Below are 21,814 nucleotides of genomic sequence, written 5' to 3' on the forward strand. Positions count from 1 at the left end.
TGTACATTCAGCTTCTAGTGCAAAGCTGCCATTTCAGTCCTGTACAAAGTAGTTAAAGTCAAAATCTAGTCAGTAGTAGAACTTTAACTATTATTTTTGTCAGAGTTTTAGAGGTTCTGATATGCTGCAAACATTAAAAAGAAGTCAAGAGCTACTGTCAGGATACTGTTGTGATTTAAGAAGTTGCAGGAAGCTGCCAAATTTGGTTTAATTTGTGTTTCCCACAAAAACTGTCCTTTGTTACATGGTACATACTCAACACTCCTTCTCGTGAAAGAATGTAGCTTTGTTTCTGACACTACTTTGGAGACAGAGAGCAGGCTCCACAGTAATACTGAATGAGAGTGGCATAGGGATTTTTGCCATTTTGAATAGCTGTCTTGCAATCAGAAATAATGTGATGGGGCTTTCCTCATCAATGGTTCTCTTTTATTAGCAGAAGTTGGTTTGAATTCTTACAGTGTATTTTTTTACAACACCTCTGAACAGTTGTGCAATTTTAATAAAATTTCTGATGTGCACAGTTTAGCTGGCTTTCCTCCTAGTATGCAGCTGTTGGTATTCTATTTGCTATGCTTTGTTTCTCACTCTTTTTTCAGACTCAAGATCAGTCTGTGGTGTTTTAGTTGTAAACACAATAGATAAATTTAATTTAGCTTATTTCCTCCTCTATCTGAGACAAGACATAAGTAGTGGTAGTTCAGAGCCTTGAATGTTTTTCAAACAGCAATAGATTTTAAAGCACGGTAGTAAATAGAACAGATACTAGGCTTACAGAAAGGTACAAAATAAAAATTACCACTGTTCCACATCAAAATAAATTGTCTTTTTTTTTTAATACTAATTTAACATGTGGTGGATACCATCTATTAATACTTCTTTTGTCCAGTGATTCCTAACGTTGAAGAGTTGGGTGTTATGTCCTTTTCTCAGGAGATCAGCGAGTCATTCTTTGTCTGGACCTTCCTAGAAACTCCGATCTTCACTTCCAGAGGATGGAGATCTTTGTTTTGTTTTGATTTGGTACAAAAAAATCCTTCTGTAAATTGAGGTCTGGCAGCACAAATACGTTCATAGCTGTGGTACCTGGAAACATAAATGTGCATATTTTTTCACTGTTGTAATAAGAAACTTCAGTTTATAGTTAAATAAAATACCAAAGAATTTAAATTCAAGTCTTCCAAGAGCTGTGGTGATCTTCAAAACATACTTTCAGAATGATCCTGATAGTATAGGTTGTATTGCTGCAAGGATGTATGGTAAAAGTGGTAAAAGCCAAATGATTTAGGAAGACCATTCCATATTTCAGAAGTGATTTGTAGACCCTTAAAAAGCTGGGGAGCCTCTCTGTGTCAGGCATTTTCCTACCATTATTAGGAAGAATGCGAGTTTTAAAAGCTTTAATTTTACTGGTATTTTGTGTCAGCTGTGAGCAGCAAAGGGAGAACAAAGGTGAAGAATAGAATGAAGGGAATATACTTATGAAAATCTCATTTTTAGAGAGTCTTACTTACAGCTTACTAATAGTAGATTTGATTAGACACTGTTTTGCAGTGCCCAGGTTCTAACTCTCCAATGTTTCTTCATTGTGCTGTTTGTGCAGGCTGCTCCTGGAGCGGGAGATGTGTCTCAGGAGCCTGGAACAGGCAACTGGAGAGGATTGCTGAAACCCTCAAAAGCAGAAGAGGTATCAGCAGAGGAAAAATCCAAGCCAGCTGCACCCCTACCTGCTAGTCCTCAAAAAGGACATGCTGTAAACCTATTAGATGTGGTGAGTCATGAAAGACAAACACCTCCTCTTTGTAATTCAGGCTCAGGAAAGAAAACATCTAAATTCCATATCTTGTAATTTTGCTACTAATATATGATATCTTTGTAAAAAGTTACCATTATGGGGACAGGGAGCTCTAGCCAGTCTCTTCTGCTTTCCTGTTTGCCCAATCCTTCATCTTCCCCCCCCTCCAGTTTCAGCCTATGATTTGGGATAACTGGCTTCCTTTCACAAATTCTTGTGCAAGTGAACTTGTCTAGATTGCTCTTTGTACAGAAACAAATCTCAGCTCATGTCTCTACTCCAATTCCTGCTCTTTTTTGCTGAAGTTGGCATTTTATATTAGAGGAAAAGAATCATTAAAGACAAAACCCACTTAAGTTAAAAATAGATGGAGATTCTTTAAGCGTTTGGAGAGCTTAGTTCCTTTAGTGAGCTTTTAAAAAAAAATTTAGTAGTGGTGCACTCTGACCTTTGTTTCACAGATCTGGATTTTGACATGTCTCTAATTTTACTTCTGAAGAATTAGAGGTTTATTGCAAGACAGTCTACATCTATCAAATTATCGGACTAAAAGAGCAATAGTTTATTTTAGACTCCACAGTTTGAGTTTTATTTACTTATGCAAATGATCAGAATTGGTAAACAGAGGCTTTTTTTTTTTTTTTTTTAACATAGCCTGTACCTGTTGCACGCAAACTTTCTGCCCGTGAGCAGCGAGATTGTGAAGTGATTGAACGACTTATTAAATCTTACTTCCTTATTGTCAGGAAGAACATTCAGGACAGGTAAAACAAAACTTCCTAGAAATGTTTAAGCCATACAAATGTTGTGATATCTCAAGAGTAATGTATATAATCTTGTTGTTTTATCATGTTTGTAAGCAGAGAGAAAATAGGAATTTTTTTTTTTTTTTTTAGAAGGGGCAGCAGCAGTAGAACTTGACCCTTTACAGAATTAAGAAGCCTGAAGAAACACTTGTTTTCTTTAATGATTTGAGTTCTGTATTATATTGAGTGAAAGGTTTAATTAGTTAGGACATGGCTGCTTTTCTGGAGGATACTGCAATTCAGATGGATGATTTGCAGCAAATAACTGGAATGAACTCTAGGTGCTGTGTACCCCTGACAGAACTTAGCTTTGCCATCCTGTTATTTCAAATGGGAAGGCTGAATAGGAACTACTGCGGCTAAGTTTTCTAGTACTTAGCTATAAGGATGGAAATAGCATAAAAGTGATGTTTCTGCTGTATGCAACCATGGAAAGTGCCTTTAAAGTTTTGCTTAAAAATTGTCATACTTTTTTTTTTTTGTTGTTGTTATGAAGAATGATGTAAAACTTTGCTTTGCTTAAGTCTTTGTGGAAAGACCTAACTTTTTATATATATTTATATATATATATATATATTCCCACATATCTGGAAAATTTTGGGAGAAATAAGGGAATCTGGAAACCAGGGTTTGGAGCAGTAAACTAATATTCTCCTCAATATAATTTTTAGTATTTCATGGCAAGGAATTGCTTTGTTTACCTTAATTTTACTGCAATATTAATACTTAGTAGACTTACCTCCTTGCGTACTCTAAACAAACCCTTCACATTCTTTGCAGTAAATATGCATATATAACGAAAAAAATAAAATGCTATCTATCTCAAGCATTATAAATTTGTTGTGTTAGGAAATCCTCACCTAATTCAGAAATATTTTTAGAAAATGCCTCTCAAAGATGGTACTCATGTCTATCCCGTATCATACTTGCAGAACTAATTCAGGCTCTTACTTGGATGGTTTGAATGGTATCTGTACCTACACAGCTCTGAACCTGAGTTTTGGGTTGCTTTCACTCTTAGCCAGGTGACTTCCAAAATACTGTAGGCTTCTTTCTTAAGCTCTTCTTTTGGTAGAACTTGCAAGGTATGGGCTTGAAAGGAGAATGTAAATTGAATTACTTGAGTACTAATAGCTCTATATGGTCTCATCATGATTTCCCAGAAGTCTTCCCACAACTGGGTAGTAAAGAACCATAAAGCAGCAGAATGTAGTGGGCAGATTCCCAGCCAAACTTGGGAGCATGATTCCAAAAGCTCAGATGTGTTGATGGATCTCAGTTGATCTTGGGTCTGTCTGTCTAGTCATGCATGGTCCTTGTCAAGTTAATTCTGCAGTGACAACACGGCTTCACTAAGGGCAGATCGTGCCTGACAGATCTGGTGGCCTTCTATGATAAAGTGACCTGCTCGGTTGACATGGGGCAAGCGGTGGATGTTGTCTACCTGGACTTCTCCAAGGCTTTCAGTACGGTCCCCCACAGCCTCCTGGAGAAATTGATGCGTTATGGCCTAGACAAGTGGTCTGTATGGTGGGTGAGGAATTGGCTGGTGGGCCGCACCCAAAGGATGGTGGTAAATAGCTCTTTTTCTAACTGGCAACCCATCACAAGTGGGGTCCCCCAGGGATTGATATTGGGCCCAACGCTATTCAATATCTTCATAAGTGATCTGGATAATGGCATCAAGTGTAGCCTGATGAAGTTTGCAGATGACACCAAACTGAGCGGGGAAGTAGACACTCTGGAAGGCAGAGCCACCCTGCAGGAAGATCTGGATAGGCTGGAAGAATGGGCTAACATGAACCTTATGAAGTTTAACAAGGACAAGTGTAAGGTCTTGCACCTGGGAAAACATAATGGATGTCACGGATGTCACCTATCTGGACTTCTGGAAGGCCTTTGACACAGTCCCCCACAATATCCTCCTCTCTAAATTGGAAGGATATGGATTTGATGGGCAGACTGTTCGGTGGATAAGGAATTGGCTGGATGGTCGCATCCAGAGGGTAGTGGTCAATGGCTCGATGTCCAGATGGAGATCAGTGACGAGTGGTGTCCCTCAGGGGTCCGCACTGGGGCCAGTGCTGTTCAGTGTCTTCATCAATGACATAGACAGTGGGATCGAGTGCACCCTCAGCAAGTTTGAAGATGACACTAAGCTGAGTGGTGCAGTTGACATGCCTGAGGGATGGGATGCCATCTAGAGGGACCTGGACAGGCTGGAGAGGTGGGCCTGTGTGAACCTCATGAGGTTCAACAAGGCCAAGTGCAAGGTCCTGCACTGGGTCGGGGCAATCTCCGGTATCAATACAGGCTGGGGGATGAAGGGATTGAGTGCAGCCCTGCCGGAAGGACTTGGGGGTACTGATAGATGAAAAGCTGGACATGAGCCAGCAAAGTGCTGTCACAGCCCAGAACGCCAATCGTATCCTGGGCTGCATCAAAAGAAGTGTGGCCAGCAGGTTGAGGGAGGTGATTCTGCCCCTCTACTCTGCTCTGGTGAGACCCCACCTAGAGTACTGTGTCCAGCTCTGGGGTCCTCAGTACAAGAAGGACATGGACCTGTTGGAGAGGGTCCAGAGGAGGGCCACAAAAATGATCAGAGGGATGGAACACCTCTCTTATGAGGAAAGGCTGAAAGAGCTGGGGTTGTTCAGCCTGGAGAAGAGAAGGCTGTGGGGAGACCTTTTTGCGGCCTTTCAGTACTTAAAGGGGGCTTATAAGAAAGATGGGGACAGACTTTTTAGCATGGGCCAGTAGCGATAGGACAAGGGATAATGGTTTTAAACTAAAAGAAGGTAGATTCAGACTAGATATAAGGAAGAAACTTTTCACGATGAGGGTGGTGAAGCACTGGAATGGATTGCCCAGGTTGATGGCAGATGCCCCATCCGTGGAAACATTGAAGGCCAGGCTGGATGGGGCTCTGAGCAACCTGATCTAGTTGTAGATGTCCCTGCCAGTTGCAGGGGGGATGGACTAGGTGACTTTTAAAGGTCCCTTCCATCCCAAAGCATTCTATGATAATCCAGGAGTGCAGCTCAGACTGGGATCCACCTGGCTAGAGAGCAGCTCTGTGGAAAGGGACCTGGGGGGTCCTGGTGGACCAGTGTGCTGCTGCGGCCAAGAGGGACAATAGGATGCTGGGTTGCATCAACAAGGGCATCACCAGCAGAGATAAAGAAGTCGTTATCCCTCTCTACTTGGTGCTTGTCAGGCCATGTCTGGAATACTGTGTACAGTTCTGGTCCCCGTTATACAAAAAAGATGTGGACAGGCTGGAGGGGGTCTAGAGAAGGGCCACCAAAATGATCAGGGGTCTGGGAAGCCTGCCATGTGAGGACAGGCTGAGAGAACTGGGCTTGTTCAGCCTTGAGAAAAGGAGGCTTAGAGGTGATCTCATCACCATGTACCAGTACTTAGAGGGGAGCTACGAAGAAGATGGAGACTCCCTTTTTACAAGGAGTCACGTGGTGAGGACTAGGGATAATGGGTACAGGTTACTCCCAGGGAGATTCCGATTGGACATGAGAGGAAGATTTTTCACAATGAGAACAGTCAGTCATTGGAATAATCTCCTCAGGGAAGTGGTTGACTCTGCTACACTGAACACGTTTAAGACTCAGCTGGACATGGTGCTGCGCCATCTCGTCTAGACTGTGCAAATTCTTGCCTAGAAAGGTTGGACCAGATGATCCTTGAGGTCCCTTCCAACCTGGTATTCTATGATTCTATGAATTGCAGCACTCTGAGAATGAGCAAAGACTCTTTATCTGCCTTGATTTAGGGCTATGGGCCCATGAGGAGAGTGATGTGGTCACTACTTAATGAGTCAGTACTGATTATATGTCAACTCCCAGTTCACTCTAGTTGCAAAATACTGCTGCTAAGAATTACACCAACAACAAGGTTGTCTAAATGAACATGTTTTATTTCTCAGTTGGGAATGACCATCAGTATTCTTATTGTCAGTTACTGTCACTGATGAAATAACCTGAGGTGTGGTAATTCAAATTTTGATCCTATGTTTATATCCCCAGATTTTGGTACTGCGTTAGTATGATGATTTGATTTTGTCAATACTCATGTAAATATTTTCCCCCACTTTTTCAGAAGAGTACTGCTACACATATGCTAAGTCCTAAAGAAATCAGGTTCAGCTAGATTCAATACTTGTAATTCTTTTCAGGAGGCTTAGTGGCATGGAAATCGGAGCTAAAACAGTGGTTTCTTTCAGGTGTTTTAGCCTGACATAGAGCTGAAAAATGTTGCTCTACAGATTCTGTAGTCTCTTTCTGATGGATTGTTCTTGATTCTCATTGGTTGCTCCCTGCCTCCATTCCGGACAACTATGTTTTTCACACTTAAACTCAATTTGCAGTTTTAAGTTACCCTCACATTATGCTCTCTGATATCAGAGATAATGTGGCCCGGTGTTTGAACAGTGATCCTGTTTTCAGTTCATCTGCTAAGTAAGATTGGATATATGAATTCTTTCTTTGCCTCTTTCCTTTCTCATTCACACATTAAGATTGATTCTAGGGTTGAAATACTTAGCTTTTTATCATGCCTAGCACAGTGGAGACTCAGATTGGTTTCTAGTGAGCAAAGTAATTTATTCTTATTTTATTTTTTACGCTATATATATTCGTGTTCTTTACAATGCAGCTATTCTATTTGAAAGAAATTCAACAGCTCTTAAATTGCACAAGATACTGCATTTACTTGAGAGAGAGAGTTTTTATTTATGGTAGTGGTAAATTCCTGGTAGTTTGAGCCAAGGTTATGTGTAGCCACTTGCTCGCACTGTGCATTCTTCAATCTGGAACAGACCTGGTTTTGAATAATCCTTTCTGAAGAAACAATCTTTCTGTGCTTGCAGTGTGCCAAAGGCAGTGATGCATTTTCTGGTGAACCATGTGAAAGACACTCTTCAGAGTGAGCTGGTAGGCCAGCTGTATAAATCCTTGTTGTTGGATGACCTTCTGACGGAATCTGAGGACATGGCACAGCGTAGGAAAGAGGCAGCTGACATGCTAAAGGTATTAAAAAAATCAGGAGCTCACAGGAGCAGTTAATTAAATTGAAATCATATAAATGTGAGATTTTTGGAAGACTCGCCTTCCGTTTTTCTTTGCTGCTTTTTAGGAGTATGCCAGTGTATTACTTCTCTCTGCTAGAGGAATGAAAAGCAATATGTGATCAGAAAGTATTATGTAGATTGAGCAGTTGGGAAGAGGCGACTTAAACTATATTTTGGGCGTAATCTGGTGTTCTTTTCAATTATACATTTGGTTTTAATAATTTGCTTTTATTTAACTTTACTTCATAGTGTTCAGCATTTCTCTTTTGGGCAATTGAGCTTACAGTGTTTTAAGTGCTGTTCCTGTGTATGCTTCAACCAGAGCCTACTGGCCAAGCGCCGCTGTAACTAGACAGTACTCCGCATCGTGAACAGTGGCAATGTTAGGACTCACTTACGATGACCCCTGTGTACATCTGTATCACAGCATGTTTGTGACATGTCTGTGTTACAGAACTCTTCATTTCTTCATTGTTCAACTATGTGGTGTATCAGAGTGATATAAAGTGATATAAAATAGGTACAGTTTACATTTTATTTTGAGGAAGGTTTAAAGCATTAAAACTGCAGTGAAAAAGTCTGCCCTTTTTTTTTTTTTTCTTTTGCAGATGGAAGGCTTGAGAGTTGTTAATCAGTGTTGTTGCAGGTCGTTACCACTCATTTCATAATGAAAATTACTAGCTTTAATTTGATTTTTAACGTCACACTTCCTAGACTGCTGCTGCTATCTCTTTGAGAAATCTCTTTAGAAAAACAAAATAACTTTGGCTTTTCTGTCTTTCTGCATGCAGGCCCTGCAGCGAGCCAGTCAGATCATTGCAGAGATTCGTGAGACACATCTTTGGTGAAGATGGTACCAGCCACACTATTTATATGCATTGGAGGTTACATCATTGACTTGAAAATTGCTAGGCATGGTATACGGAGTAGAACTTTTATTTATGAACTCTTATCTGTGTACTGCAACTGTGTAAATCTGCTCATGTAAAGACAGTTGGTTTGATTTGCAAACAGAAAAATATGCTGTATTTTGCAAAAATAAGTCGTATTTAATCCACATAATAAATGGCTCTACATGTTTCCTTACCAGCTTTCTGGTGCAAATTAAAGCAGACCAAGTCTACTGTCTCAGTGACAGTCTCATTTGAACTTGGGGAAAAACCAGTCAAGTTCCAGTGCCTGACTTGCTAAACAGGTTGCCTGTGGTTAAGATGGACGGTGTAGTCTTGTGGCATAGTTTTAAGCTGCTTTTACAGTAGAAGTTTAAATACTGTGAAGAGAAGAGAGCACCGAGTATTTTCTTTCATGAATATATTGCATGCACTATGACAGATGGAGGTATCAATTTTATAGCACAGTAGAGATGTCTACCGTATTACTATGTATGTGTGTCCCCATTTTTTTTCCCCAAATTGTTAAAATTGCAGAGGAAACTTTGAACTTCATTTAATGGAGTATCATGTAGGAAGAATTAGCCTGGAGCTTGCGAACAATAAGGGCCTACTAAAAAGTGGGTGCAAAGTTATTCATGTGCACTGGAGCTTGTGTATAAATGTAGGGGATTATAATCAGGTACAAGGACACCTTCCCCTTCCTCCCCCCTGGGACCAAGCCCCTGGACCATCCAATAGTAAATTTGTTCTGGCAAAACTGAAAAATAAAAACGCATTTCAAAACTGTTATGGGATACTAAGTGTTTGTTTTAAAAACAGATTAAGTTGGCCAGGGAGAAGGGGATCCCCACTACTTCTTCTGAATTTTGGAATGTATGACAGTATGAAACAAAGTCTGATGTATTGCAATATTTATACCAGAGATTACAGTTACTTTCGAAGAGATTTTACTGTGCTGTAAGTAGCTTTTTTATTTGTTTTGTTTTGTTTTCGAGGACAATCCTAAAATTAAGGAATTTCAGGTTGGAAATTAAGTTGATGAGTTATTTTCTTCTGATTATAATTCATATAGATGGATAAATATTGATCACACTAGCCTTTAAAAAGTAAACATTTTAATTTTTATGAATAAAAAATTATTTAAACTCCAGCCAGCACACTTGCATGTACTTTTCAAGCAGATTCTCTTTTTCCTATAAAGTAAAAATGTTTACTATGGTGTTGCTCACATTTTATATCTTTAACACAGCTTGCATAAAAAACAGGAGACTGCTGTTAACACCCGTGGCTTGCTTGTACGATATTGGGCCGATATAGTGAAGGTTTTCTTACCACATTCAGTTCCTTCCCCGTTTCATCAGTGAACAGAAATGCAATTCTTTTTGTAAGCTGCTAAAGACTGAGAATTTAAAAACTGTTTAAGACCTCAGTTTACAAGAAGGTCTGTTTACGAATGTGTTGTTTTTCTCATGGCAATCATCTTCACTTTGGCACCAATACAAGCACAGGGAGTCAAGTCTGACAGATGCAAGTTTTGGATACTTTTATGCGTGATCTGCGGTCGTTCATGCAGAACACAGAAATACATTCTGCAGTCTTAAACAGCCTGAAGTGTCACGATGCAGGCCTTACTTGTAATGAACGCGAAGGAAGCAATTTTAACTTCTTGCACTGTATCCAGGGGTGGTAGTTGTCAGATTTAAGAAATGGGACTGTAGTGAAGTTGAAGCGCGAGCCACTTTTCCAACAATGGGTTGTGGTGAACAGTGAAAGCTTTTCCTAGTTTTGTCAAAATTGTTACTTTTCTGGTTGGAATTCACTTGACGCCTGTCTCCCTTTTACTTGTGACACCTAAGAAGAATGGTTTCAACAAGGTAGAGCTGTGAACTGCCACCTCGGCTTTAACTCCCCAAGCGGAGTCAACAGTCTCTTGTGAAGAAATATTCTGACTTCTTTGGGTTTGGAAGTTTGGAAGTGCTGCATAAAGCAAATGAATTCCGTTTATTTAAGAAATTCCTGCAAGTGGTAACTGGCTCTGTAATGTCATGTGAAATTTCCAGTGTTAATTTGTGTTTTGAAATGTTCTGACTTCTTTAGTGTAAAAGTTTCACAAAACTTTTCAATTATTTGGTAATGTTTGAGTGCCAAGGAATGAACTTGATCTTGTAATCCTTAGTGCAAGTCTTTAAAAGTCCATGCTGTAAGAATCCTGTTATTAAATAAACAGAGAATACGCAAAATTAATTATCCCAGAAATAAGGATTTGAACTGGCTTGTAGTTCAGGTGGTAGGACTTACGTGCCCTTACAAGTTAGGAGTATAACTAGCGATATTTGTAGAGCCTTATGTATGTTTGCACTTGCCCTCATGCAATTCTACGTTGTTAGTTCCTGTATGGTTGCATAAGTAATGGTGTAGGCAGGCTGCTAGTGGCTCCTAATGGTTTTTAAAGAGTCTGTTGTCTGGAATTCAACTACAATGCTTAAAATGCTACTGCTACTGCCACCATTAAAAGAAATCACGAGGAAACCATGGGAAAAAGCCTCATGAAGGCAGCAGCTGAACAATTCCCAGATTAGACTGATGGTTTACAAATGTCTTCTAGTTCACACCTTATTTCATTTAAACTAGAAATACTTTTGTCATCAATGCACAAATTTCAGCTAACTTACAGTAACTTGCTATGCAGTGAAAGACACGATCATGGGGGAGAATAACCACCGTAGCTAAGTTTAGACTAGTACATGGTTGACATGAATACCTGACCTGTGTGTGCTACTCCTGTAAATAAAACATAGTGTCCCTATGTGAACAGAGTTTGTCAATAAATGCCTTGGCCTTTCTTGTAGTCGGTTTCAAATTTCACTTAGTGGAATAGAGGGGTAAGGGGGGTGTCCGTGTGCTTCAAACTGAACTCTCAAGTAACCATGACAAAACTTAGTAACGCTTGCCTTTACCCTCTGCTTTGTGGAGGACTGGCTTTGAAAGATGCCAGCGTGGATATTGCAAACTCGGGTCCCTGCTTTATGGAAGACAGCAGGGGAAGCAACTTGCCAGTCAGTCGTGCCCCTGTTGGTAACTTGAATTGCGTTACCTTGGGTGTTGTTTTTTTTCCACAGTTAAATCCTTTGGCTGTGAGAGCGATGGCTAGCTAGCGCTTCTGTAGATACTGAAGATCTCGAATGCTTCTGCTTTTTAACTTGTTGCCAGTTCAACTGTGTGCTTTGAGGTGAGAGCTAGATGATTAATACTTCAGAGTTACAGAGAAAAACAGAGTCGGCCACCTGAGTATGGTTTTGTGCCCAGTGACGCTGTTTAAACTGGTGAAGGTGCTTTCGTGCTCCGCTAGCTCCCTTTTAGTTTACTTGCTGCACACCCTTTCACCCCTTACCTCTTCATTGCTGGCTGCCACAATAATGTTACAGTCAAGTCCTCCCGTTTTTTGCTGTCCCTAGGTGCTCTACAAATGTGTCTGGTTTTTCTTCTTTCTTTTTTTTTACTATCTATCATCTGGCCCAAATCATCACTTTTCCTCTTGTGCTTCCACATCACACATTTGTAGCCACGTCAAAATCTTTAATGTTAGTTACGACTTGTTTGCGTTGGAACAAGCTATGTCTCCGATTACCTGAACGTATCTGTTTTGGGGTATATTGGAAACGAGAGGAGGCTAAGGAAGATGACGTGTTTTTTTGGTCATCCTTCATTCTCGGCCTAAGTGTCCAACCGCTCGGTTGCGATACCCTGTCCAGTCATGCAAAGTAGCGGTTGTGTCCAGCTGCTTCTTTGGAAAGAGTGAGGGAAGGGTCTGGATCGCTAGGAGCTGGTCAGAGGGAAGCACGGACTACGTTTCTTGGCGTTCATGGATCTTTCTTAAAACCTTGTGTGCAAAGAATTTCATTCCCTTTTTTATTTTGTACGTGTAGCAGTAAATAAAATCCTTTTAATACTTGATCAAAGTGGGTACTAATAGTTTTAAAAAAATGCTGAAATTGGTGGGTGGATGTGTATCTGCGCCATTTGGAGATGCAGGAAACAAGGCAGGCGAGAGATCGGACATGAAACATGACTTTACTCCTAGGAGCCTGTTTCCCGCAAGCAGAAAGTGAGTGTCAAACCTGATGTGTTGTGTTTCTCTGGAGGCTAACCTGGGTGTGTACTGGTATATTGTGTTTCCAGGTGTGTGGTTCTGTGTTGCTGTAATGCTTCTGCCATTGCAGGAACAAGGCGGCTATGTCAAGTGGATGAACTCAACTTTCCCTGCCCTCCTTCTACCCTTTTCAGGTCAAGGCTGTGATTTTGCCTCCACGCGCTTTCTCCAGGATAGCGCTGATCATTACTGCAGCTTAAGGCAGAGTAACGAGCAACACAAACTGGCCCTGAGAGCTAACAGGATACGTAGAGCTTTTTTTAAGGTAGGAATGACTCGACTACTTTTTATTTTTCGCTATATAACAGAGATGAGGATGGAGAGATCTCATTATCAGGCAGAGAAGTGGGATCCAGGAACTGAAATTAATGCCAATAACTCCATGTGGTGAGCTACTGAAAGTGCTACCATATTGCAGTTTAATAATCTGGAGACCCTGGGATGTATAAGCAGCAAGCCACTGTAATGTGTTCCTACCGAAATCTTGATTGACACTGCAAATACAGCCAACATCAAGCTGATCACATCAAATTGATCCACATCAAGTTAAAAAAAACAAACCAACAAACCAAACCAACCCACGACAACCCACCTAAAAAACCAACAGAAACTCCCCACCCAAGTATAGAATATCTGGATTCTTGAGACTTGCTAACATTTCTTACCATTTCCCTCTTGTTCTCAGAGGCTGGGTGCTTTTAAACCAGGTGAAATGCCACGACTTCTAACCACACAAGAGGTGGTGATGAGATACCACGTTCAGGTGGCTCAGATCAAGGCCTCTCCCATTGTGGCTGCTGTGACAGCAAAGCTGTATTGTCTAGGAGTTTCACGGCCTAGGAGATGATCCTGCGTGGCCCGAGAGTGAGGATTACCCTGCACCTTGAAAACAGCACTGCAGCCAAGGCCCAAAGCAATCAGTCACCTCCTGGGACAGGCTGAGGCTTTCCTATGTGTTTGCACTGGGGCAGGGAGGGTCCCTCAAGAAAAAAGTCCTGAGCCAGCCAGCTGCATTACTGTATTCTCAGTCAGGCAACCAGTGCTAAGGAATTCAAACAGGGGCTGGTGCTACAACTCATCTTGGTCACCACGTGTGGGTTTTGTTGTTGTTGTTCAGGTGACCCGGCTGCAAGTACTGTGGCACCTGTGTTGCCCAAGCAACCCAATCCCCAGCCCCACCATGGGAAGGGACATTAGCAAGGTGGTGCACTCCATGCTGATCTGATGCCAGGTGTGGGAGCAGCTGTAGTGGCTAGTAATACAAAAGTTGGGGGGTGGGAGTGGTGTTTTGGAGCAATACAGCAATACTACCTTTAAATGGAGATGTTGCTGTTCCACCAACTCTCCGAGTACCTTCTCACTTTCATGCCGTCTTTACAAGAAAATGAGGAAGCTATGATCCCAAACGCTGGCTGGGCCGTCAGCAGTAGGATCGCTTTCTGCTCTTTCATGAAGAAGTGCGGCTTTTGCACGTTGCCCTAGCTGAAAGGTCTGGCTTTTTCGATTGCAGAAGCGCTCTAGCTTCCCTCACTTGTGTCCTGGTGCAGACAGCCTTGTGCTGCTGTTCCCCCACAACTCCTAGGCCTCTAAAATTAAGAAAAGCTTTCCTGTACATGCTTCAAATCTCCTGGCATACTACGCTGTCTTGCAACTGACCGTAGAGGCCACAGAACTAGTGCCAGGATGTCCCTTCGATAAAGATTCGAGATAGCACAGATGCATCTGTGTAATTCACAGGACTTAAGAAGCAGAACGAGTGTCACCCACGTTGCAAGTCACACTAAGCACACAGGAGGCATAAAAGGGATTCGTCAGGCCGATTTAAGCTTTGAAAGGGCCTGTGGTCTCTTAGGCTTCAACAGCTGAATTTGCTCTATGTTACCCCATTAAGGCTGGAAAGCTTTTTTGCAACGTGTCCCCACACATAGCCAATACGAAGCTTACGTACTCGGGCTGAATCATTCTACTCATTTATTGTGACTGTTCTGCAGCTTCCATCAAAGCAGACCTGTTCAGAAAAAAACATGTTGACCGTCGGTTGGTTCTCCTTACCCACTTATGCAGGTTTCTCTGTTAAGACGAAGTCTCACTGGCCAGCAGCATGCATCCTCTGGACGCAGTACTGGTTTCACATATGCTTTTGCTCATCTTGCTGTGGATGATGCTGTGGAGGACCTGGCCACTGTTCTCCTCCTACAATACAGAAGGTTGTTAAAGGAGGGGAAGAGCATCTCCGTCTTTGGACTCTGAAATTAATCTTTCCATCTTCTTGTGCGTATCCTCTTATGAATGGTGCTTTGAATAAGGCAGAGTATCTACAAGTCTCTTCAGTGGTGTAACTGAGCTGCCTTTATCTGAACTCTGTTGGTGTATTTTGAGAATGGAACTATGGTGTTGGGCAGTCTGTGAGCTGCGTAGTAATGCACAGTGTCGAAACATCTTCAAGTAGCTCTTCGAGCAACAGAGTCGAAACGATACGTTGTTTTAGGGAGATGTTCTGTTGTCACAACTGCAGCCACTTTATAATGTAGTAATTTTTCTTTCCAATCCTAAGCAAGGATACGCCGTTCTTGAGAATATGCTGTCCAAGGATAAGAACAGTCTCAGGACTAGTTACTCGAATCCCATTTATTGAAACTCCACCATCTGTAATTTTCTGGTACCTTAAAAAAAAAAGGCAAAAACAACAGCCGGTAATTGCAAGCAGCAGCTATTTATTGCTGTTAAGTGTTGAAAGTTCAGTTAAGGTTTTTTTGGTTGGATCCATAATTTGATACATTTTAATTCTCTTGCACTTTACTTTCAGTCCAGGTCGAGAGTGACTGAAATTAACCTTGGCCTCTACCACTCCCATTCTTTCTGAGAGGTACAGGGAAACTTAGGTGCAACAGCCTATCATCAGGTGTAGATTTTACAGCTAAGGTACATGAGACTGCATTATCCCGCACTTTCACCTCGAAATGGAATGAGGCCACCTGCTCCCCTCTTCTTTAATGCTGGCATGTAGATCACTAGCCTGTGTCTCCTTGATTTGACTGTCCTAATCGTTTAACTCCTGAAAGCGTGCCACTACAACCTGTTTACGTGAGGTATTACTGAATAGCACAGGTGGTAACATACCCACTAGGTCCATCTGGAATGGCATTTGCTTTGCGACACAAGTCAAGAACGTTCATTCCAGGTTCAAGCATCAATTCGGCTGAAGGAGCTTGTCTAAAAAGTTCCTGTAACTCTTGGTCAGACATAGCTTCCAATGCCTCCACGCTGCTGTGATAAAGGGCCTGAGTACACCTGTGAGAACAAAGGTCATTCAAAAGACAGTGCTAGTCTCATCCTCACACAAAGTACTGCTCAACTGAACAGGTTCCCCTCCCCAGCTTCTTCTGAGGCTCCATAGTAACTGAAGGACCTGAAGTACACCCCAATTTTTTTGTTATCGTAACCCACTGCACTGCAATCGTTTTTTATATTGTTAATGTATTTTGAAGTCTGCAGGATGATTACTACATTTTTCTCTTTTAATAGCTGAGCAACAACTAACTACATGAAAATAGTCCCTGAAAAGCTATGGATAATTACCATTGAATAAATCTGAAAGAAAACTGCTCAACAAATCAAACTTCACCTCTTAGCAGATTCTAGCCCCTCTCTACCATGAACAAGCTTGGTTACTTCTGCAGCAAGTCGCTTCTGAGGGCCCCATTTTTCAGGTTCTTTCGCATGCATTTCCATGATGTGGTCAATCTCCTCAAGAGGAATGAAGGTGAAGAGTTTCAGGTATCTACGAGCAAGGAAAAAAATATTTTGTCTATATAGCCATCATTACAGATTTCCCGCCTTTATCGTTCAAACTTCATTAAGTACACTAAAATGATTCTTAATCAATTTAAGAAATCCGTATTACAGATATTTTGTCCTTTCAAAGAACTCTTTGTTTTTGCCCACATGCTCCAGCTTACCAAGATAACTCACATTTTATTTACTGTTCGACTTAGGGTAGTGTCTTCAGACGTAAGATAGCGTCAAATGCTTTTATAAAGCTTGTATTGCAATCAACAACTTGGTTTTCTCCTGAAACATTTACTTTACAGGATTTATTGCAATCGTGTGTCAATTAACAAGGTTTTATATTATATTCTTATTAGTTGCACAACATGCTAATGCAAAATACCACTGCCCTTCTGTGGTAATCATGGGACAGAACTATGCTATGTATTGATGAGTGACTATCTCAACAGGAAGATTATGTAGGATAATCAAGAATTTAAAGGTCCATATCTAAGTGTAGTCCATTTTAATGGACTTGCAGTGTATTAAAAAAGGTACCTTTACTGTTACAAAGTCTGAATGCATAACATGTTTTAATGTTAAGCACCCACATAGGCTTCTTATCAGACTGAAAACTGTTGTGGATGCAGAACCTAAATTTGAAATCTCAGGGCAGAAACCTTTGAGACAGGTAAGTTTAGTTATGAGACAGTCACAATGTGAAGAGGAAGTACGTGTCTGAGGTTTATGAGTACTCAGATTGGACAGTAATATTGGAGGTTAAAGAAAAGCAGATTTAAAAGAGAACATAGAGCAACTTATTAAAATTAACGTAATGCCCTGAATAAAGCTATCCGCTATTTATTTTCAGCCATGTAACCGGCACACCAGCAGGGAGGCTAGCCATCAATGAAGGCAACCTGACAAATGGTATTTCTTGTATTTTTGCTACGCTTTGATGTTCTCATTATAAGATTTTAATATTTTTACACTGGTCAGTAAGAATATGAGTTATGTGTGGATTCAGAAATAGCACAATGAATCCAAGACCCGGTTTTGCTCCTTGGAATTGCTCTACCCTAAGTAATGATGATTCAGAATTTTGTCTTTGTACATGCTACAGCTTTAAGTAGTAGTTGGGCCGTGTCACTGTCTCCTAGGCATGTTTTTATCTAGAGCAGTGGTCTCCAAAGTGGGGTGCCAGCACCCCAGGAGGGATGCAAGATGATCCACTGGGGTGCAGGAAGAAAATTTTAGAACTTCTGTAGCACGTTTATATAATCTATAAGTAAATATATATGTATTGGGGAATGCATGCTCAATATTTGTTTTACCGATGGGGCACATGATCAAAAAAAAATTGGAGACTGCTAATCTAGACAGCTAATACAATCATGAATAGGAACTTCTTGGCTTTTTCCTAAGAAGGCAGTATTTCAATTTGCTCAGGGAGATGCAGTTTTTAATGTGATGCAGTTCTAGAAGCTAAACTTTATGTGTTTGTTTTTATAACCAGTTAAGTAGTTTCTTGCAATTAGAATGTGCTGTTTCTGGATACCTCATGCTAGGTAAAAGCTTGTAGTAATTGACACCTACTAAACTGCAGTTGCTTATTACTCAGCAGGGGAGATTTCACTTGATACCGTGATGTTACGGTACTGAACCTAACAAGCCTCATAAGATAAAGTCACCCCACTAGCAGAACAAAATGTTTTGTGCTTTACTTGTTTGTTCATCCACACTCTAATTTTATGATGCATATGCCAGCACATGGAGACAGGTTCCACTCTCCTGTATACTGAGGAACAAGTCATGCCTGTCTATTTAATGAACACACAGTTATAATTAACATATACTTCTACAAGGAGCTCCCATTGCACATACCCATACAAAACAGTTACAGAGAACAGTTAGGATCAGGTTTTATAAACAATGACAAAAAGCAAGAAAAGGAAAACTACTTACTTTTCAACTATGTTATCTTGTTGTCTGACAAAAAACTGATACAGCTCAAATGGAGAAGTCTTATCTCTGTTTAGCCAAACTGCATTGCCAGCAGTCTTTCCCAGTTTATCTCCAGTGGTACTGGTAATAAGAGGTACAGTAATTCCAAACACATCTGTTCCTGTCATCCTGAGAAGGAGAAGAGTTGCTACATGTTAAAAAAAAAAATAATAAAAAAAAAAAAATCACATCTTGGTAAAGTTGAGTAAAACTTAAGCATTCTTTGAGATTCTGTCCTTGATATAAAGCAGTTAAATAAGCTAGGGTGGGGGTGGGACAAAAGATCCCAGAACACTGTTCTGTGACGAGTGCTTTAAGAAAAAAAAAAAAACCTTGAACTTAAAAATTTAAGTTCTTTTGTGTGTACAAAGAAGGTTACATACTTTAAGCAAGCAGTTTCGCGAGCAACAGCACTAGCAAATGCAAGTGTCCTGTATGTTTTGTCTTCTGCTCTGAGCACTAATTGAAGCTGCTTGTGTGGCTGGGACACTTGTAAGGCTTTTCTTCTGTGCTGATTCTCTAGCATCTTGTAACAGTCAAACACGTACCGAAGTAGAAGCATTGCCACGTACTCACTGATTTGCTTGTATGCTTCTGCGAATTCTGTAAGACCCACACCAACTTTGGTGGATAAGCAAAAGCTCATCATCATTACCACCATCAAGTTTCATTTTATTTCCAAGAGAAGAAATGCAACCGCCTTTACCGATACACCACAACTGCCTCTACTTCGGTGTGATTACACTGGAATGCGTCTGCCAGCACCAGACTTGTCTCGATGCTGCCCCACGTTTCAGGATATTTGATTTCGGCTCTTGGGCAAACACATTCACTAAAACAAGAACGCGTCCCTTTTCTTACAGATTCGTTAACGTTTCAGGGAAAAGGCCAAAACGCGCGTCCCTGCCCGGCTCACGGTCGGGACAATGAATTCTTCCCCTCGAATGCCCCAGTTCTGCCTAACGCCAGCCCCCCGAGGGGCGGCTTCTGCTCCCGGTGCTTTAGGGGCTGCCACCGCCAGGGAGCTGGGACTCCCGGCGCCCTGACCCCGCGCCTCGCCACCCCCCACCGCCTCCGGGCCGGACCCCCCGGGCCGAGGGCAGGGCCCCCCCCGCCGCGCCCGCCCTCCGCCCCGCCGGGCCCGGGCGTACTTGGTGACGAGCTCGTAGCCGGACATGATGTTGCCCATCTGGTCGGCGCCCCCCAGCTGGACGCGGCAGCCGTGGCGCAGGTGGAGGTGGAGGAAGTCGTAGGCCTGCAGCGCCGGGTAGAGGAACTCGGCCAGGCTCATGCCCTCGGGGCTGCGCAGCCGCGCCTGGCAGCTCTGCCGGCTCAGCAGCGTGCCCATGCGGAGCCGGCCGCCGGCCCCGCCGAGGAAGTCGAGGAGCGGCTGCCGGCCCAGCCAGCGGGCGTTGTCCAGCAGCGCGGCCCGCCCCAGCCGCCCGCCGCCCGCCGCCCAGAAGAGCTCGCGGTGGTTCTCGAACAGCCGCCGCAGCCCGGCCCGCAGCCCGCGCGCCTGCGCCCGCACCCGCTCCGCCGACGCCGGCTCCCGCGCGCGCTGTCGGCCGCTGGGGTCCCCCAGGCGCGCCGTGGCCCCGCCCACCACGGCGATGACGTCGTGGCCGGCGCGCTGGAAGTGGAGGAGCGCCATGACGGGCAGCAGGTGCCCGACGTGCAGGGAGTCGGCCGTGGGGTCGAAGCCGCAGTAGGCGGTGAGGGGCGGGCGGCCCGGCTCCAGCAGCCCCGGCAGCTGCTCCTCCGCGCTCTGCGCCGGGAAGACCTCCTGGAAGAGGCCGCGCTCGCACTGCGCCGCCAGCAGACCCCCGGCGCCGCGGGCCCGCCGCGGCTGCTCGTGGGCTCGCCGCCGGAGCGGGAGCGGGAGCGGCGGCGGCGCCCGGCGCGGGCCGCCCCACAGCCCCGCCGCCCGGCCGCACCGCCGCCCCAGCGTGGGCGCCGCCATCTTGTCCGGGGAACGCTGGGATCGGGGCGGGGCGGCGGCGGGAGGGCCGGGCGGGCCGAGCCCCTGCTGCCGGGGAGGGGCTCCCTGCGCCGCCTCCCCTCCCCGGGGCGGTCCCCGCCGGCCGGGCCGGGCACCCCTACGTGTGGTGCCAGTGGGGTCGCGGGGAGGCTGTAACGGGCGGCGGCGGGAGTGGTGCAGGCCGGCGGCCGTCCCGCGGGGTGTTAAAGGCGATGCAGACAGAAGCGCGCTGTGTTGGCTCCTTCTTCAGTTGCCTTCCAGCCCGAAATGCCGGGATTTCAAACTGGTTTCAGGCTCAAATACTTGCGTTGGAAATCAGCTCTGCAGCTTTGACGAAACTTGCATGAAAAACAGGAGACTGCTGTTAACACCCGTGGCTTGCTTGTACGATATTGGGCCGATATAGTGAAGGTTTTCTTACCACATTCAGTTCCTTCCCCGTTTCATCAGTGAACAGAAATGCAATTCTTTTTGTAAGCTGCTAAAGACTGAGAATTTAAAAACTGTTTAAGACCTCAGTTTACAAGAAGGTCTGTTTACGAATGTGTTGTTTTTCTCATGGCAATCATCTTCACTTTGGCACCAATACAAGCACAGGGAGTCAAGTCTGACAGATGCAAGTTTTGGATACTTTTATGCGTGATCTGCGGTCGTTCATGCAGAACACAGAAATACATTCTGCAGTCTTAAACAGCCTGAAGTGTCACGATGCAGGCCTTACTTGTAATGAACGCGAAGGAAGCAATTTTAACTTCTTGCACTGTATCCAGGGGTGGTAGTTGTCAGATTTAAGAAATGGGACTGTAGTGAAGTTGAAGCGCGAGCCACTTTTCCAACAATGGGTTGTGGTGAACAGTGAAAGCTTTTCCTAGTTTTGTCAAAATTGTTACTTTTCTGGTTGGAATTCACTTGACGCCTGTCTCCCTTTTACTTGTGACACCTAAGAAGAATGGTTTCAACAAGGTAGAGCTGTGAACTGCCACCTCGGCTTTAACTCCCCAAGCGGAGTCAACAGTCTCTTGTGAAGAAATATTCTGACTTCTTTGGGTTTGGAAGTTTGGAAGTGCTGCATAAAGCAAATGAATTCCGTTTATTTAAGAAATTCCTGCAAGTGGTAACTGGCTCTGTAATGTCATGTGAAATTTCCAGTGTTAATTTGTGTTTTGAAATGTTCTGACTTCTTTAGTGTAAAAGTTTCACAAAACTTTTCAATTATTTGGTAATGTTTGAGTGCCAAGGAATGAACTTGATCTTGTAATCCTTAGTGCAAGTCTTTAAAAGTCCATGCTGTAAGAATCCTGTTATTAAATAAACAGAGAATACGCAAAATTAATTAT

The 21,814-nt window shown here is 43.2% G+C and overlaps 2 protein-coding genes across 6 annotated transcripts in view; one reads left to right on the forward strand and one right to left on the reverse strand.

The window, feature by feature from the left end:
• DNM1L (dynamin 1 like) overlaps nucleotides 1-8,770 on the forward strand; it is a 41,451-nt gene extending 32,681 nt beyond the window's left edge. For all 3 annotated transcript variants that reach the window (XM_082310455.1, XM_082310453.1, XM_082310454.1), the window contains 4 exons: nucleotides 1,604-1,771; nucleotides 2,450-2,559; nucleotides 7,484-7,643; nucleotides 8,476-8,770. In XM_082310455.1, coding sequence (XP_082166581.1) covers nucleotides 1,604-1,771; nucleotides 2,450-2,559; nucleotides 7,484-7,643; nucleotides 8,476-8,532 — 495 coding nt within the window. In that variant the 3' untranslated portion in view covers nucleotides 8,533-8,770. The remainder of the gene's footprint in view (nucleotides 1-1,603; nucleotides 1,772-2,449; nucleotides 2,560-7,483; nucleotides 7,644-8,475) is intronic.
• Nucleotides 1,027-20,471, reverse strand: YARS2 (tyrosyl-tRNA synthetase 2; the record flags this gene model as incomplete). 3 transcript variants are annotated; one of them, XM_082310457.1, is made up of 6 exons in its annotated part: nucleotides 1,027-1,086; nucleotides 14,780-15,390; nucleotides 15,848-16,018; nucleotides 16,353-16,508; nucleotides 18,461-18,628; nucleotides 19,651-20,459. In XM_082310457.1, the coding sequence occupies 5 exons, from the start codon at nucleotides 20,457-20,459 to the stop codon at nucleotides 15,231-15,233; spliced, it is 1,464 nt and encodes a 487-aa protein (XP_082166583.1). In that variant the 3' UTR covers nucleotides 1,027-1,086; nucleotides 14,780-15,230. The 3 variants fall into 3 exon arrangements, with proteins under 3 accessions (XP_082166583.1, XP_082166584.1, XP_082166582.1); XM_082310458.1 differs by lacking the exon at nucleotides 1,027-1,086 and adding an exon at nucleotides 8,914-10,786 and having other exon boundaries at nucleotides 13,393-15,390; nucleotides 19,651-20,471; XM_082310456.1 differs by lacking the exon at nucleotides 1,027-1,086 and adding an exon at nucleotides 8,914-10,786.
• Between the last annotated feature and the right edge of the window lie 1,343 nt (nucleotides 20,472-21,814).

Source organism: Platalea leucorodia, assembly GCF_965183815.1.
Source record: "Platalea leucorodia genome assembly, chromosome: 4".
NCBI lineage: Eukaryota > Metazoa > Chordata > Aves > Pelecaniformes > Threskiornithidae > Platalea > Platalea leucorodia.